The following is a 14,113-nucleotide window of genomic DNA, read 5'->3' as shown; positions in this document are numbered from 1 at the left end:
ATGGAAATGAATGTAGAAGGAAGCAGAGGACGGGGAAGACCGAAAAAGACTTGGCTAAAGATGGTGGAAGAAGAAATGCGGGCAAGGGGGTTAACAAGGAGAGATGCAGAAAATAGGGCAAAATGGAGAAGATTGTCATGGGGACCGCAAGGCTAACCCCCGCTCTAGCAGGGAAAATGGCCTTTAAAATGCATGTTGTTGTTGTTGTTGGTTTGGGAAAGGAAGCAAAATGAACTCAACAGAAAAATGCAAAATGGTTACGGTCCAGGTTGCTCGGTGAATATGTTTACTCAAATTCAATCACACCTACACCTGAGCAATTGATGCCCTGCTCTTACCGATTCAACAGCGTCTTGGCTTTAGGAACACTGTCTTTGGAACTCTCTGGCTTGTGGTCTGGAAGGAGGCCTGTGAGTAATAGAACATTCAATCCACACATGGCAACCAATATTTTTTTTTTTTTTTTTTGTATACAAGATCGAGGCTCGTGAAAGAGCTAACATTAATCACACAAAAAGTCAACCGACACATAAAACAAAAAATAAGGGGAGCGGTAGACAAGATGGGGAGAGAGGGGGAAGGACACAAACAACATTTGAGAGCAGAGACATCGGGAGAAATGTGGGTGGGGGAGGGCTTGGGGGGGAGGTGGGAGAGGTATAAAACATATGAACACTTCAAGGACTTCCAGGAAAGAAGTTGGAATTTCCAAAAAAAAAAAAAAAAAGTATCTGGGGCGGGGGTAGAAAAGATCAAGGTTTTGAATGGGAGAAGATAAGAGATGGTGGTGAACAGCTGTTTTAAAGACCTGGAGGGAGGAGTGGGATTGAAGGGAGTGGGGGGAGTTTGTTCCAGAGGCGGGAGAAAAGGGGAATGAAAGAGTGAATGAGCAGAGAGCCTAGATTTGGCAGTTTAACCATAAGAGGGTTGCAGGCAGATCTTGTGCGACCTGAAGGAATATTGGGGGGACAGAGCACAGAGAGAGCTGGGGGAGCAAGGCCGGAGAGGAGTCGGTAGAAGACAGAAAGACCACCAACCTATTATATGCAAGGTACTGCTTTGGTTCACCCACCGGCTCGAATTGTAATATAAAAACACATTACAGGAGATTAAGAGTTTAATGAACATGTCTATCACAATTGCTAATATTTTTTATTTCATCCTCAAATCCTTACGAAGAGTGTAATTCAAGAACCTGTATGTGTATTTATTTTTGGTTGTCACGCTACTTCTCCAATCCATACTTGCTACATAGGATCAGCATCACCACAATTAGTGGATAGAGGTGTTTTTATCTTTGCCGGTGGTCTGGGGCAGCGTGGGGTGAAGGGAGGGGGAAGGGGACGAGCATTTTCTATGTAAATGTGTGTCGTGTAGCACCCACCTTCAGGTAAGAGGGTAATACAAGTCGCACCCTTTGCAGTAGTGTTCCTGTCCCCATATTTTCCAGTGCAGTGTGGAGTTTTGAATTATATAAGTAGCAGGTATGTTTTTGCTTCATGCACTTAACGTGGGTAATTTTTTTTGGGTGAGCAATCGAAGCAGCTGTCAGTTGCCGATACACCACCCAAATAAAGGTATGCGTCAGAAGAACGTGTTGCATGCTTGGAACAAGATCGCCTGTTGGGCCGGTACTCTGCTAATCATGCATAATACAAGGTAACATATCCTGATTTATAATTCAACACTAGTTTTATACAAAACAGTTTCATCGAATGTCCTCCATAAAAGGTGAGGGCTGGTAGTTTAAATACATCTGTGGAATTTTTTTTAATTTTGATAAACTGAAAACTGTCCTTCACCTCCCTAGGTTTGCATCCTGATCCAACTATAAACCGTCATCCCCATGTTTCACAGGCAGGGCGATTCATCAATGTGTTCCGTCCCTCGGATGGACTTTAATACAGGTGTCGTGTCTGCCAGCATTAGTTTGTGGACATCAAAGATCCCATGGTGTCCGTGAAGAGTAAGCGAGCTATCGCCGGCACCCTGAACAAATTACTAATTCCTGCCCAAACCAGCAGCCAGCAGAGGGCATTGCAACAGCGGCACAGCCAATGCCGTGACCCCACAGCCTTGTACTGCAGACAAACAAAGAAGAAGAATTTAAATTTTTCCTCGATCATAAACTGCCATTTGTGTGCACAGACAGAGACCCAATTGCTTAACCCCACTTTTTGCTTCACGCACATGGGGCAACAATATTTGTTAGTCGGATTAAGCTTATCAACCATCGTCGTTTTGAATGAACCTTTTTCAAAATTCCCCCCCACCATGCTCCCCAACAAACATTACCTGCACGGAGCGCCATACGCACACAAGCCCCCATCTTGTGATGTTCTTCTTCACAGAGACCTGTTGTCTTGCGTGGCAGGAGTGTTCCATCTGAGTAAATGAATTGGCTCACCAGTAGCACATCCTGCAGATAAATTTAATTAACTCACAAGTACCTTGTGTGAAATATTCCATTCATCTGAAAGAAAGCAATTTGAAAATCTGTTGAGTATTAATTTCCAGATATAATACTGAAAGATTCAGGCATAAATCACACTTTTCATTAACATTGGAAACTAATTCCTCTAATGATCGAAATGCTAAAATGCCATTCTTATTGAAAATAAAAAACAACAAGTAGTCTGTTCTGTGCTTTATTCAGCACTAGACGGTCATCCAAGATTATTAATTATTTATTATTTATTTTATCACCAGGAGCAGAATAACACAGGGCAGCATTCTCAGGCAGCACAAAAATACATTTTAAACTTTTGCAACAAACTTGTATGAGAATGAAAATTTTTCTTTTCTTTTTTGAGTTGTTGGATAAAAGAACTTACAGTGTAATCGTACTTGTACTTGAGGTTCCAGCGACAGATGGGACACTGTCCTCCAGGATTTGGTGGTTCGGGCACCTCCGGAAAGTCCACTTTCCGCCCCTCGATCTACACAAGATTAGATGGTGCAGATGCATTGCCTCAATAGAGGTCGCCATTTAACAAGTGCAGATTTGTATGCATGTCCACACTATGAAAACTTTACGTTTTGTATCCCACTGATGGGCCAGATCTGGATCCAGACCTGAACCAGAATCTAATCGCGTGTTCTCGTCACCAAACCAACTCATCCACCTAGTTTCATCAGAATTCGTCCACAAACATTTTGAAGTACCGTGATATATATCGTCTTTGGCCCCGTCTCTCAATGGTGAAGAATCACTTAAATTCTCATGTGCGAATCTTCACCAAAATCAAATCAATTCGTCCTTCTCACGCACAACCTCTCCACCAAATTTTGTCCGAATCCGTCCACAACTTTGAGATCCTGTTCACAAACAAAGCGTTGAAAACAACCTCCCACATTCGATGGTGGAGGTAACTATTGCAAATGAAAGTGATACTTGGGGAAGAATTTTTATATTTCTCCTGAACATCCATATAATGGGAATATCATTTTCAGTTGGTTAGTTCATTGTATCACACAAATGAACATTGAATACCACATAACTTGCTAATTGCAATCGTTTTGAAGAATTACTGTACAAATGAAGATTGAATATATCCTGACATTCCAAATTAAATATTGAATTTTGAAAATGAGGCAAAATATTAATTTTATTTACATTTAAAACAAGTTGTATCCCTTTGCCTGCCACACTGTTCTTATCCCCTGTTCTCATCCCCATCCGTCAGTGAAACTAGTACAAGTGGAAAGACTGACGGATTTATTTAACTAATAACACTTGTTCCCTCCAGGACCGAAATATAGTGTCAATACCCGCTCCCTCCAGTAAATGTTAGTGGTTAAACTACTTGCACTGTCATTGTACAGATGAAAAATTGGGCTGACAAGATGGCCTAGACTTCTCGACGGACACACACTCACTCTAAGCTGTCTAGCCTGGATTTGATTCCTGACCCAGCTGTAAACTGTCATCCAGGTGTTTCACAGGCAGGGTGATTCATTAAGGTGCGTGCTGTCCTTCGGATGGATGTTAAACGGCGCATCAGTTGGTGGACGTTAAAGATCCCACGGTGTCCTTCACAAAGAGTAGGGGAGCTATCGCCTGCACCTTGAACAAATTACAAATTCCTAACCTAACCTACAAATTGAGGCAAATTCCTACAGCCAACCTGGTGTTGGCTTAGCGGTTAGGGTGCCGGCTTGGGATCCTAGGATCCTGGGTTCGAATCCCGGTCAATCGCTGAATTAATGCCAGGGGGGTTGACTCAGCCTGTCATCCTTCCGAGGTTGGCAAATTGAGGACCAGTTCACTGGTAATTCCCTGTGTGTCGCAAGAAGCGACTAACAGGGCTGGTGGCAAGAAGGGCATCCGGCCATAAAACATTGCTTCAAAAAGCGGACCACGGTGCCCGAAAAAGGCCAAACCCTGCTCTGCGGGGAAAAATGGCCTCGAAAGGTGGTTCTAACCTAACCTACAGAGGGCACTGCATCGGCGGCACAGCTGCACCCTCAGCTTCCCGTAAACATACGGGAGTTTCACCCATGATAATGTGCAATGACAAATTAAACAATTATGCTGGACAACTTCAATTTGAAGGCATTCTTTACCACTTACAAAACATCCCATCAAAGGCCTCTATTAGACGACAACCAATGTGTGTGTGTGTGTGTGTGTGTGTGTGTGTGTGTGTGTGTGTGTGTGTGTGTGTGTGTGTGTGTGTGTGTGTGTGTGTGTGTGTGTGTGTGTGTGTGTGTGTATATATATATATATACATATATATATATATATATATATATATATATATATATATATATATATATATATATATATATACATACAGTGGAACCTTGACTTACGAGTGCACCAACTTACGAGTTTTCCGAGATACGAGCCGTCGCTCGGGCGGTTTATTGCTTTGAGATGCGAGCCGAGATTTGAGTTACGAGCTTACGCCACCCGCCACCAGGTGGGTTCCGGTCACGTGGTTATCTTGCCGTGCAAGCATTTCTGCCGTATATCGCTGCTGTTTTGTTTTCGCATTTTGGTTATTTTGGAGCTAACGCCACCCGCCACCAGGTGGGTTCCGGTCACGTGGTTATGTTGCCGTGCAAGCATTTCTGCCGTATATCGCTGCTGTTTTGTTTTCGCATTTTGGTTATTTTGGAGCTAACGCCACCCGCCACCAGGTGGGTTCCGGTCACGTGGTTATCTTGCCGTGCAAGCATTTCTGCCGTATATCGCTGCTGTTTTGTTTTCGCATTTTGGTTATTTTGGAGCTAACGCCACCCGCCACCAGGTGGGTTCCGGTCACGTGGTTATCTTGCCGTGCAAACATTTCTGCCGTATATCGCTGCTGTTTTGTTTTCGCATTTTGGTTATTTTGGAGCTTACGCCACCCGCCACCAGGTGGGTTCCGGTCACGTGGTTATCTTGCCGTGCAAGCATTTCTGCCGTATATCGCTGCTGTTTTGTTTTCGCATTTTGGTTATTTTGGAGCTTACGCCACCCGCCACCAGGTGGGTTCCGGTCACGTGGTTATCTTGCCGTGCAAGCATTTCTGCCGTATATCGCTGCTGTTTTGTTTTCGCATTTTGGTTATTTTGGAGCTTCCGCCACCAGGTGGGTTCCGGTCACGTGGTTATCTTGCCGTGTAAGCATTTCTGCCGTATATCGCTGCTGTTTTGTTTTCGCATTTTGGTTATTTTGGAAAATTTCTTAGTTTTAACCATGGGTCCTAAGAAATTGAGTGCCAAGGGCAGTACTGAGAAGAAGAAGAGGATGATGTGCTTGGATATAAAACACGCAATCGTCGAACAACATGAGCGAGGTGTGCGTGTTGTCGACTTGGTGAGGCGGATGTGAAGGCAGCTGAAGATTTTATTATAACTTTTGCCGAACTGATAGAAGCCGAACGATACATCCCCCAGCAAATCTTCAACTGTGACGAGACAGGGCTCTTCTGGAAAAAGATGCCGAGGAGGACGTATATAACGGCAGAGGAGAAGAGCATGCCAGGCCACAACTTGTTCAGAGTGCCGGCGATAGCTCGCCTTCTCTTTGTGGAAAACACGGTGAGATCCTTAACATCCAACAACTAATGGGACGCAAACGGGGCGCCCAGTTTAGCGGTACACACATTGATGAATCACCCTGCCTGTGAAACACCGACATGACAGGTTATAGCTGGGTCGGGATTCAAACCCAGGCTGGACAGTTTAGAGTCAAGTGTGCGTACCTCCAGTCCAGGCCATCCTGCCAACTTGTATGCTGCATACAGGTGAAATATAAAGCGCGAGATATTTTTATATATACTGTATATTTAAAAAAAAATTGGTGTGGTTTTTGGCGGGCTGGAACGGATTAATAGCATTTCAATGCATTTTAATGGGGAAATTTGATTTGAGAAACGAGCAAATTGAGTTACGAGCTCGGTCACAGAACGAATTAAACTCGTAAGTCAAGGTTCCACTGTATATATATATATTGTCCGCGGTTAAGGATGGTATGTTTGCCGAGCGGAGGCTCCGCGACCTAACAGTTTCCCCAATTCACCCGATCCACCCAGACGTTGGCCGTATCGCGCCACAGCTACTCAATATGGAAAAGACTAAGACGACGAATGTGAAGAAAAGGAAGACGAAGGCAAAGAAAGATTTGGAAATATGATTACTATTTATTACTATTTACAGGCTCAAAATAACCAAGGAGAAGGAAAGATAAGAAAATAATATACAGAAGCTTTTTAGAGACACAGTGAATTCCTTATACAAGCTTAATTAAATACCCATGGACAGAACAAACAAAACAAACTCACGTACGCAAATGGATGGAAGGGTAGTAATCGTTTGGAGGGATGAGCAGGTGGGATCACAGGGCACAGCGAGCAGGTCCACTCCGGGCGGGAAGCGAGGAGCCGGCAGCTCCTTGTATTCGGCTTTACAGTGCACGCCGGCAGCTCCTTGTATTCGGCTTTACAGCGCACGCCGGCAGGGTCACTCGCTGCCCCGTCAGGGCTTCACGCGGCTGGTTGAAACGGGGCTGGTTGAAGCGGCTCTTTGTCAAAGGCTTTTCGTATCTCTCACGCAACTCCGGTGCAACTCTGAACTCTCTCCCGGTGGACTGCCAACCCTCTTACGCACCTGGACTCATCTGCCGTATCCCTCGTGTAGCTTGTTCCAGCGATCGTCGCACCCTTCTGTCCAAACCTTCAGCGCGGGTCTGACACGCCCTCCTCGGTTTCGGTACCGCCCTCCCCCCCGTGCTCTGTTTCGTGACCTTGTATGGTAATCCCACGGGCTTGTCTCCTTATTTGGGCATGGCGCCGACGGCACACCCCTCGTGGCGAGCCACGGGCTTGTTTCCTTATTTGGGCATGGGGCTGAACAGCCCCGCCCTTCGTGGCGCGCCCTGGGCTTGCCTCTCCCGGGCGACCCCGCCCCTCCTGTTCAAACAGAGCACGGAGCACATATTCACGATCGCAGCGAAATGAGAGGGCGTGCACCCCACGCTTGTGAACTGCTTTACCCGCAGATGGAGAGTTTGGCTGGGAAATGGAATTATTGAAGGGGAGCTATTCTTAATTGATTCGGTGCAATGGAGTATTATTTTAATGGAAGACAAGGCCTTACCCTAAAACACATAATAAGATATAAGCTACTGAACAAGGGTTTTATCGTGTCCTTCAATGTGGTGTTTCCTGGAATTAACTACCGAGACGCCCTTTTTACCTTTACACAACTCTGGAGGCAGGAGGGGCCATATCCAACCAATGTTACACAACAATTTACCACTACAATACACACAATCAAAAAAATGCAATCCTCATATCCGCAACAATATAATGTTCTTTAAAATGCACTCAAACAATGAAGCAAGGTACCTGGGTGACAAGAATAATGACTCACCGTTAGTGTTTTTCCTTCACGGTTTTCCACAACTATTAAAACACAGAAACAAGCCAAATCTCTTGATAAGCCAACAAAAAGTAATTTTGTTAATTGAATATTTTTCTGATCTACAAATAATAATAATAATAACTAGAACGGGCACTCGGTAGAGCGCATACCTTCGCCGCAGCTACTGTTCTGTACTTGGCATGGGAGTGTAGGGAACAGAACAACAAAAATACGATTTTGACCTTTTCGTGACCTTGACCTTGACCTTTGACCCGATTGCTCCCAAAATCTAATCAAATGTGTCCCGTATAATAACCAATCATCCCACCAAATTTCATGCAATTCGGTTGAATACTTTTTGAGTTATGCGAATAACATACACACACACACACACACACACAGACATACAAATAAATACACAGCGATCAAAACATAACCTTTCGCTTTTGCGAAGGTAATAATGCAAAAGGAATGGATGTAGAGATGGTGTGCCAAACACTATGTAAACAAGGTAGGGATGGTCACAATAAATTGTGAAATGTAATTGTGTAAGAAATTATGTGAAACCATCCGCACATCTTTATTTGAATCCCGACACAGTTATAAACTGTCAAGAGACTTCCTGATACAACAATACAATGATAAAACTTGAATATGTTTTTCAACTCTTAATACAGCTTATGCCCCTCAACATGTAAAACTTCCATTATTCACTCAACACCTTTCTTCAGGTGACCAATCGTGTAGCTTTCCCCTTCCCTCCACTTTCCAAACCTGTTTTTTTTTTTTTTTTTTTTACATAATTACACTTAACATGTGTTTATATTGCTCCATTCAGTATAACATAACCAGGCCAAGCGACATGACAATGCCGACAATGCCACTTTATATGGTGAATGGCTCTCCACTAATACTCAGCATGTTGCCCAAAGGTAAGTGTGATGACAAGTGCCCAAACCTGATGATTCGAGCCCCTTTATAGGCAGAGTTGCAACACGTGGCCCAAATTTTTAGGCCACGTGACTCATGGGTGCCATTTTGTTTTCACCTTCGCTCTTTCGGCTTCGACATACATGTGCCATTCACACGGTTAATATTTTATTTATCAATTATCTGATTTCACTACAAAATTATTTGTTTTTTTTTGTTGTTTTTTTTTTTATTTAAAAAAAAAAAATCAATTTGTTTAGTCACCAACTACCCGACCATGCGGCAGGTAGCACCGGGTTACATGTTACCAGTGGCAGTCAAGAAAGAAACCGACCTGACAAACTTTGACCAGAATAAATTATTACTTACATTCAAGACGATCAGAAGTAAATCACTAAATATAACCATGGATGAAAAGATTAATCCTAAATAACAAGGTTCTCGTATAAATCTGGATTCAAACTGAAAATGAAATTACAATTGTACTGAGAGATGAAAAGAAAATAAACGTCCTGATTCCTACAGTACTGATGTCAAGATCGACTCAGGACTGCCTGGAAAATCCCGTGTGTGTTGTGCACTTTAAGAATCCTTAACTATCTCCTCTGCTGTTCAAATATCCCTTGAGATTATCAACAGTGCACAGTTCCTCAAGATAACTCACTCCAATAGGGAATTATTGGCCGACTTCTTGGATCCGCCGCTTCAAGTCTGGGAGGAAGAGTCATACTAAAGAGTAACTAAAACACTCGTCGACGTCAAGACGTCGAACGATATGCCTCCGCCAACGTTATTACATCATTATAATACTTGCACCAAGTTTTAATTGAAATCCCTTCAGCTGCTCACAAGTTATCACATTTTTACCTGGCATGACCTCTGAGCTTTGACCTTTTGATGCCATAATCCAATCAGTTAATCTTTGCATCATATAAACTTATACCAAATTTGCTCAAAACCCATCGATTGTTCACAAGTTGGCATGGCAACATAATTTTTACTTAACATGACCTCTGGTCTTTTGCCTTTAACCCCAAAATCTAAACAGTTCATCCTTACCTCATTATACATACCTGCACCAAGTTTGACTTAGATCCCTTCAGCCATTCTTAAGTTATTGCGGTAACTAAATAATTGTAACTTAACATGATCTCTGATCTTTGACCACTTGACCCGAAAATCAAATCATTTTATCTTTGCATCATCTATCTATAATTCCAGTAATCTCTGTGTGTATGTATGTGTGTATGTATGTATGTCTGTCTGTATGTCTGTGACCGCTGTTTCTCGACAACCACGGGTCCGATATACTTTAAACTTGCCAGGTATATTGCTGGGGACCCGAGGATGTGCCTTTTCAAGGTTTCATATTAATCGGACAAGTAGTTACCGAGCTATGTCCAAAAAACGATTCAACCAATCAGAGAGCAGCGAGCTATCACGTGTGCCGAACGTGCCGAACAGACTCTGCCTCGGACGGCACATTTGAGAGCGTATTCATTTATTTCACGTTGGCAAACTATGTTGGCGTTAAACTATGTTTTAAAACTAATTAAAACTAATTTGCGATTCTTTCGCTTTCCTCGCGTTTGTGCACGCTATGGCGATTTCTTTACCAAACTCCGCAAGCCGTTCGCTTTGGACCAAACCATTTCATGTAAATAGAGGGGGGGGGGGGGGATTGTCACCGTACTCGCAAGCCGTTCGCTTTGGACCAAACCATTTCATGTAAATAGAGGGAGGGGATTGTCACCGTACTCGCAAGCCGTTCGCTTTGGACCAAACCATTTCATGTAAATAGAGGGGGGGGGGGGGGGGGTGGTATAATTTTAGATATATATATATAGTACGGGCATGCCCTAGTCTATCTATAATTCCAGTAATCTCTGTGTGTGTGTGTGTGTGTGTATGTGTGTATGTCTGTGTGTTTGTCTGTGACCGCTGTTTCTCGACAACCACGGGTCCGATATACTTGAAACTTGCCAGGTATATTGCTGGGGACCCGAGGATGTGCCTTTTCAAGGTTTCATATTAATCGGACAAGTAGTTACCGAGCTATGGCGATTTCTTTACCAAACTCCGCAAGCCGTTCGCTTTGGACCAAACCATTTCATGTAAATAGAGGGGGGGGGGTTCTGTGGTCGTTGCGAATGGACCAAACCATTTCATGTAAATAGAGGGGGGGGGGGGGGTTCTGTGGTCGTTACTGCCACGTGGTTTCAAAGTTTTTTTTTGTTGTTGTTTGCACGCATGCTTTTTTTCACGCACGTATGGGCACCCACGTACGGGCACGTCCTAGTAATATATAATTATACCAAGTTTGGTGAAAATCCCATGACTGATTCACAAGTTAGCTCGGTAACAGAATTTTTACCTGACGGAACCTTTGACCTCCTGACCCCAAAATATAATCAGTCAATCTCTACATCATGATACATACATGTACCAAGTTCGAATTCCATCACTTCAGCCATTTTCAAGTTATAGACCTATTACAGACTGACCTTTGACCTCTTGACCCCAAAATCAAATAAGCTCATCTTTAAATCATAATACATACTTCTACCAAATTTGGTCAGAATCCCATCAATGCTTCACAAGTCATCGTGGAAATAGGATTTTTACCTAACATGACCTCTGCCCTTTGACCTGGTGGCCCCAAAATCTAATCAGTTAATCATTACATCATCATACATATCTGTAACAACGTTGAATTACATCCCTTTAGCTGTTCTCAAGTTATAGACGTAGTACAGACTTTGACCTTGGACCTCGTGACCCCAAAATCTAATCAGTTCATCCTTACCTCATACACATACCTGCACCAAGTTTGACTAAGATCCCTTCAGCCATTCTCAAGTTATCGTGGTAGCGAAAACCTATCACGGACGGACGAACGGACAACCTCAAAACGACCGTCGGTGGAGGCATAACAATGGCAAGTCCTGTTTTCTTCCATGGTAAGTTCAGCATAAAAAAAAAAAAAAAGGTTAAGTGCACAGACAATCCCTATTGGTTGGCATCCATTTGGAAGAGAAAACGTCCAGCTGACCGTTATGAGAAAAGCGGCACCATTTGTTGTGACCTCGCTGACACCCACAATATCACCCTATCTACCATGATACGAAGGGCAGTCAAAAATAACCTTAAAATATTTTTCCCAACTTCTTTATTGCATGTACATGTGTAACAACTGTGTTATTTCCAGCACTTTACTAAGGCATGGATTCCTCCAGAAAAAAAACATTTTGGCTGCTTGTGTAGCCATTCGTGCACCTCTTGGACCGCTTTGTGGGATCGGAAAGTGGTTCCACCAAATGCCTTTGGCCCAAAGATGTGGTATCCAAAGGGGCCGGGTCTGGCGAGTAGGGTGGATGAAGAAGACACTCAAAATGCAGGTCCTTGATTGTTGCAGCTGTAGCACGGACAGTACGGGTTAGAGCATTGCCATGCTGAGGCAAAACACCGGTAGTGAGTAGTCCACGACGTTTTGATCTGATTGCTGGTTTCAGATGATTTTTAAGGAGGTCGCAGTATGATGCACTGGTGACTATGGTCCCTCTGGGCATGTAATGCTCTTCAAGTCGGCCTCTGCTATCCCAGAAGAGCGTCAGCATCATTTTCCAGTGGACGGGTGTGTGTGGAATTTTTTGGGCTTCGGTGAAGCTGAATTAGCGCCACTCTTTGCTTGCCCTCTTCATTTCTGACTGAAAGTAGTGGACCCAGCTTTCATCCCGTGTCACTACGCGCTGTAAGAAAGCGTCACCTTCAGTTCGGGTGCGAGTTGCCTCGGCACCCACCTTGCAGAACCCCAGCACGTTGTGAATGCTATGGTGTGCTGAACCAAGTGAACCATGGCTAATGTTCAATTCGGAGACCACTTCATCCAGCGTAATGCGATGGTTTTCCCTTAGCACGCGCTCAACTCCTGCAACCATTTCTGGTGTGTCGGCTGTGTGAGGCTGGCCCGAGCGAGCAGCGTCTGCCACTTGGACACTCCACTTTTAAACTTCTTGTCCCAGTCGTACACCTGCTGCAGTGATACATGTAGTGAAATCGTATCCGTACTGAACCCGGGTGGGGATGCTCGCTGCTCGCTGTCATTGTTGTCCCCACTAGGGGCGTGACTATAAGACCCGTTGCTGTGTCAGTGCTCCGAGACTTCTCCCTTGTGACATGTTACATCGGTAGCCTCGTTAATGGTACGCCTTTATAAAATATCTAGCTTGCTTGCATTGACTGATATGGATGGCTTTATGAGATGTCGCATCGTATGCTTACTGTGTATTTCTACTTACAGGAATGATCTGATGATCTAAATGCAATTAAACCAAACCGTTGGACTAAAGTTGTGCGGACCTGAATGGTTTTCCACGACACTTAATTGCATTTAAGATCTGCTGACATGGCTGGCAACAAGACGTTGACGGTGTCCATTTTCAGCGCCGACCCACAAGCCACGGACGGAGGCTTGCAACTCAAGCACTGGCTCCGACAACTGGAGCATCTCTTTGATGAGCCTGAGACCGCTCCGACGCCTGCCGCGAAGCTGGCAATATTACACTCAAAAATCGACTACCGGGTCTACCACGCGGTCGCTCAATGCACGACGTATGATCTTACCATCGCGGAGCTCAAGCGGCTTTATATAAAAGAAAAAAGCCCTGTGTATGCGCGTTATTTGCTGCAGACGCGACGGCAGCAGCCCAACGAGCCTATGGATCATTACGCCCAGGAGCTCCGGCAGCTCATGCTGGACAGCGCCAAGGAGCCACGGACTCCCGAGCAGGCTAAAGATGATCGACTTTTAGATGCCTTCATAGCAGGGGTCTCCTCCCAGGAACTACGTCTCAAACTCTTGGAGAAGACCGACCTGACCTTCGCTACGGCGGTTGAGCAAGCGACGGTGTATACCGAAGCGCGGATGCAATCGAACGCCTATGATCGCACGCGCCTTTTGGCGGGCACCTCACTACACGCCCGGCCGGAGAGTACCACTGACGAGGACGTGGATCCGCCTGCTGAACTCCGGGATGCTCCGGAGGATGACCCTACCCTGACAGCTGCCGTTACGACCAGCAGACCCAAGGCCTTGCGCGGGGCCGCATGTTTTTTTTGTGGAGGGCCTCGTCATGCCCGAGTCGTGTGTCCGGCACGTGACGCTATTTGCCATTTGTGCTCGCTAAAGGGACATTACGCGAAAGTGTGCAAGAAATCGGCACGCGGCTCGCGGCCCTTCGACTCGCGCAGCCGCGGTCGCGCAGGCGCGGCAACCTTGAACGGGCTTGTAGCAGAACCCACGAGCCCAGCGCCTTACCCGACTTCGAAG

The 14,113-nt window shown here is 44.8% G+C and overlaps 1 protein-coding gene across 1 annotated transcript in view; it reads right to left on the bottom strand.

Moving 5' to 3' along the window:
* The window catches only part of MRPS18A (mitochondrial ribosomal protein S18A), a 29,061-nt gene that overhangs the window by 4,676 nt on the left and 10,272 nt on the right, over positions 1–14,113 (bottom strand). The window contains exons 2-5 of the mRNA XM_068129449.2: positions 7,864–7,895; positions 2,835–2,939; positions 2,296–2,419; positions 339–408 (exon numbers count right to left, since the gene is read on the bottom strand). Coding sequence (XP_067985550.1) covers positions 339–408; positions 2,296–2,419; positions 2,835–2,939; positions 7,864–7,895 — 331 coding nt within the window. The remainder of the gene's footprint in view (positions 1–338; positions 409–2,295; positions 2,420–2,834; positions 2,940–7,863; positions 7,896–14,113) is intronic.

This window comes from Myxine glutinosa, chromosome 9 (assembly GCF_964187855.1).
Source record: "Myxine glutinosa chromosome 9, kmMyxGlut1.1, whole genome shotgun sequence".
Taxonomy (NCBI): Eukaryota; Metazoa; Chordata; class Myxini; order Myxiniformes; family Myxinidae; genus Myxine; species Myxine glutinosa.
Note: the sequence above shows the minus strand (reverse complement) of the source record. Positions and strands in the feature narration are given on the sequence as shown.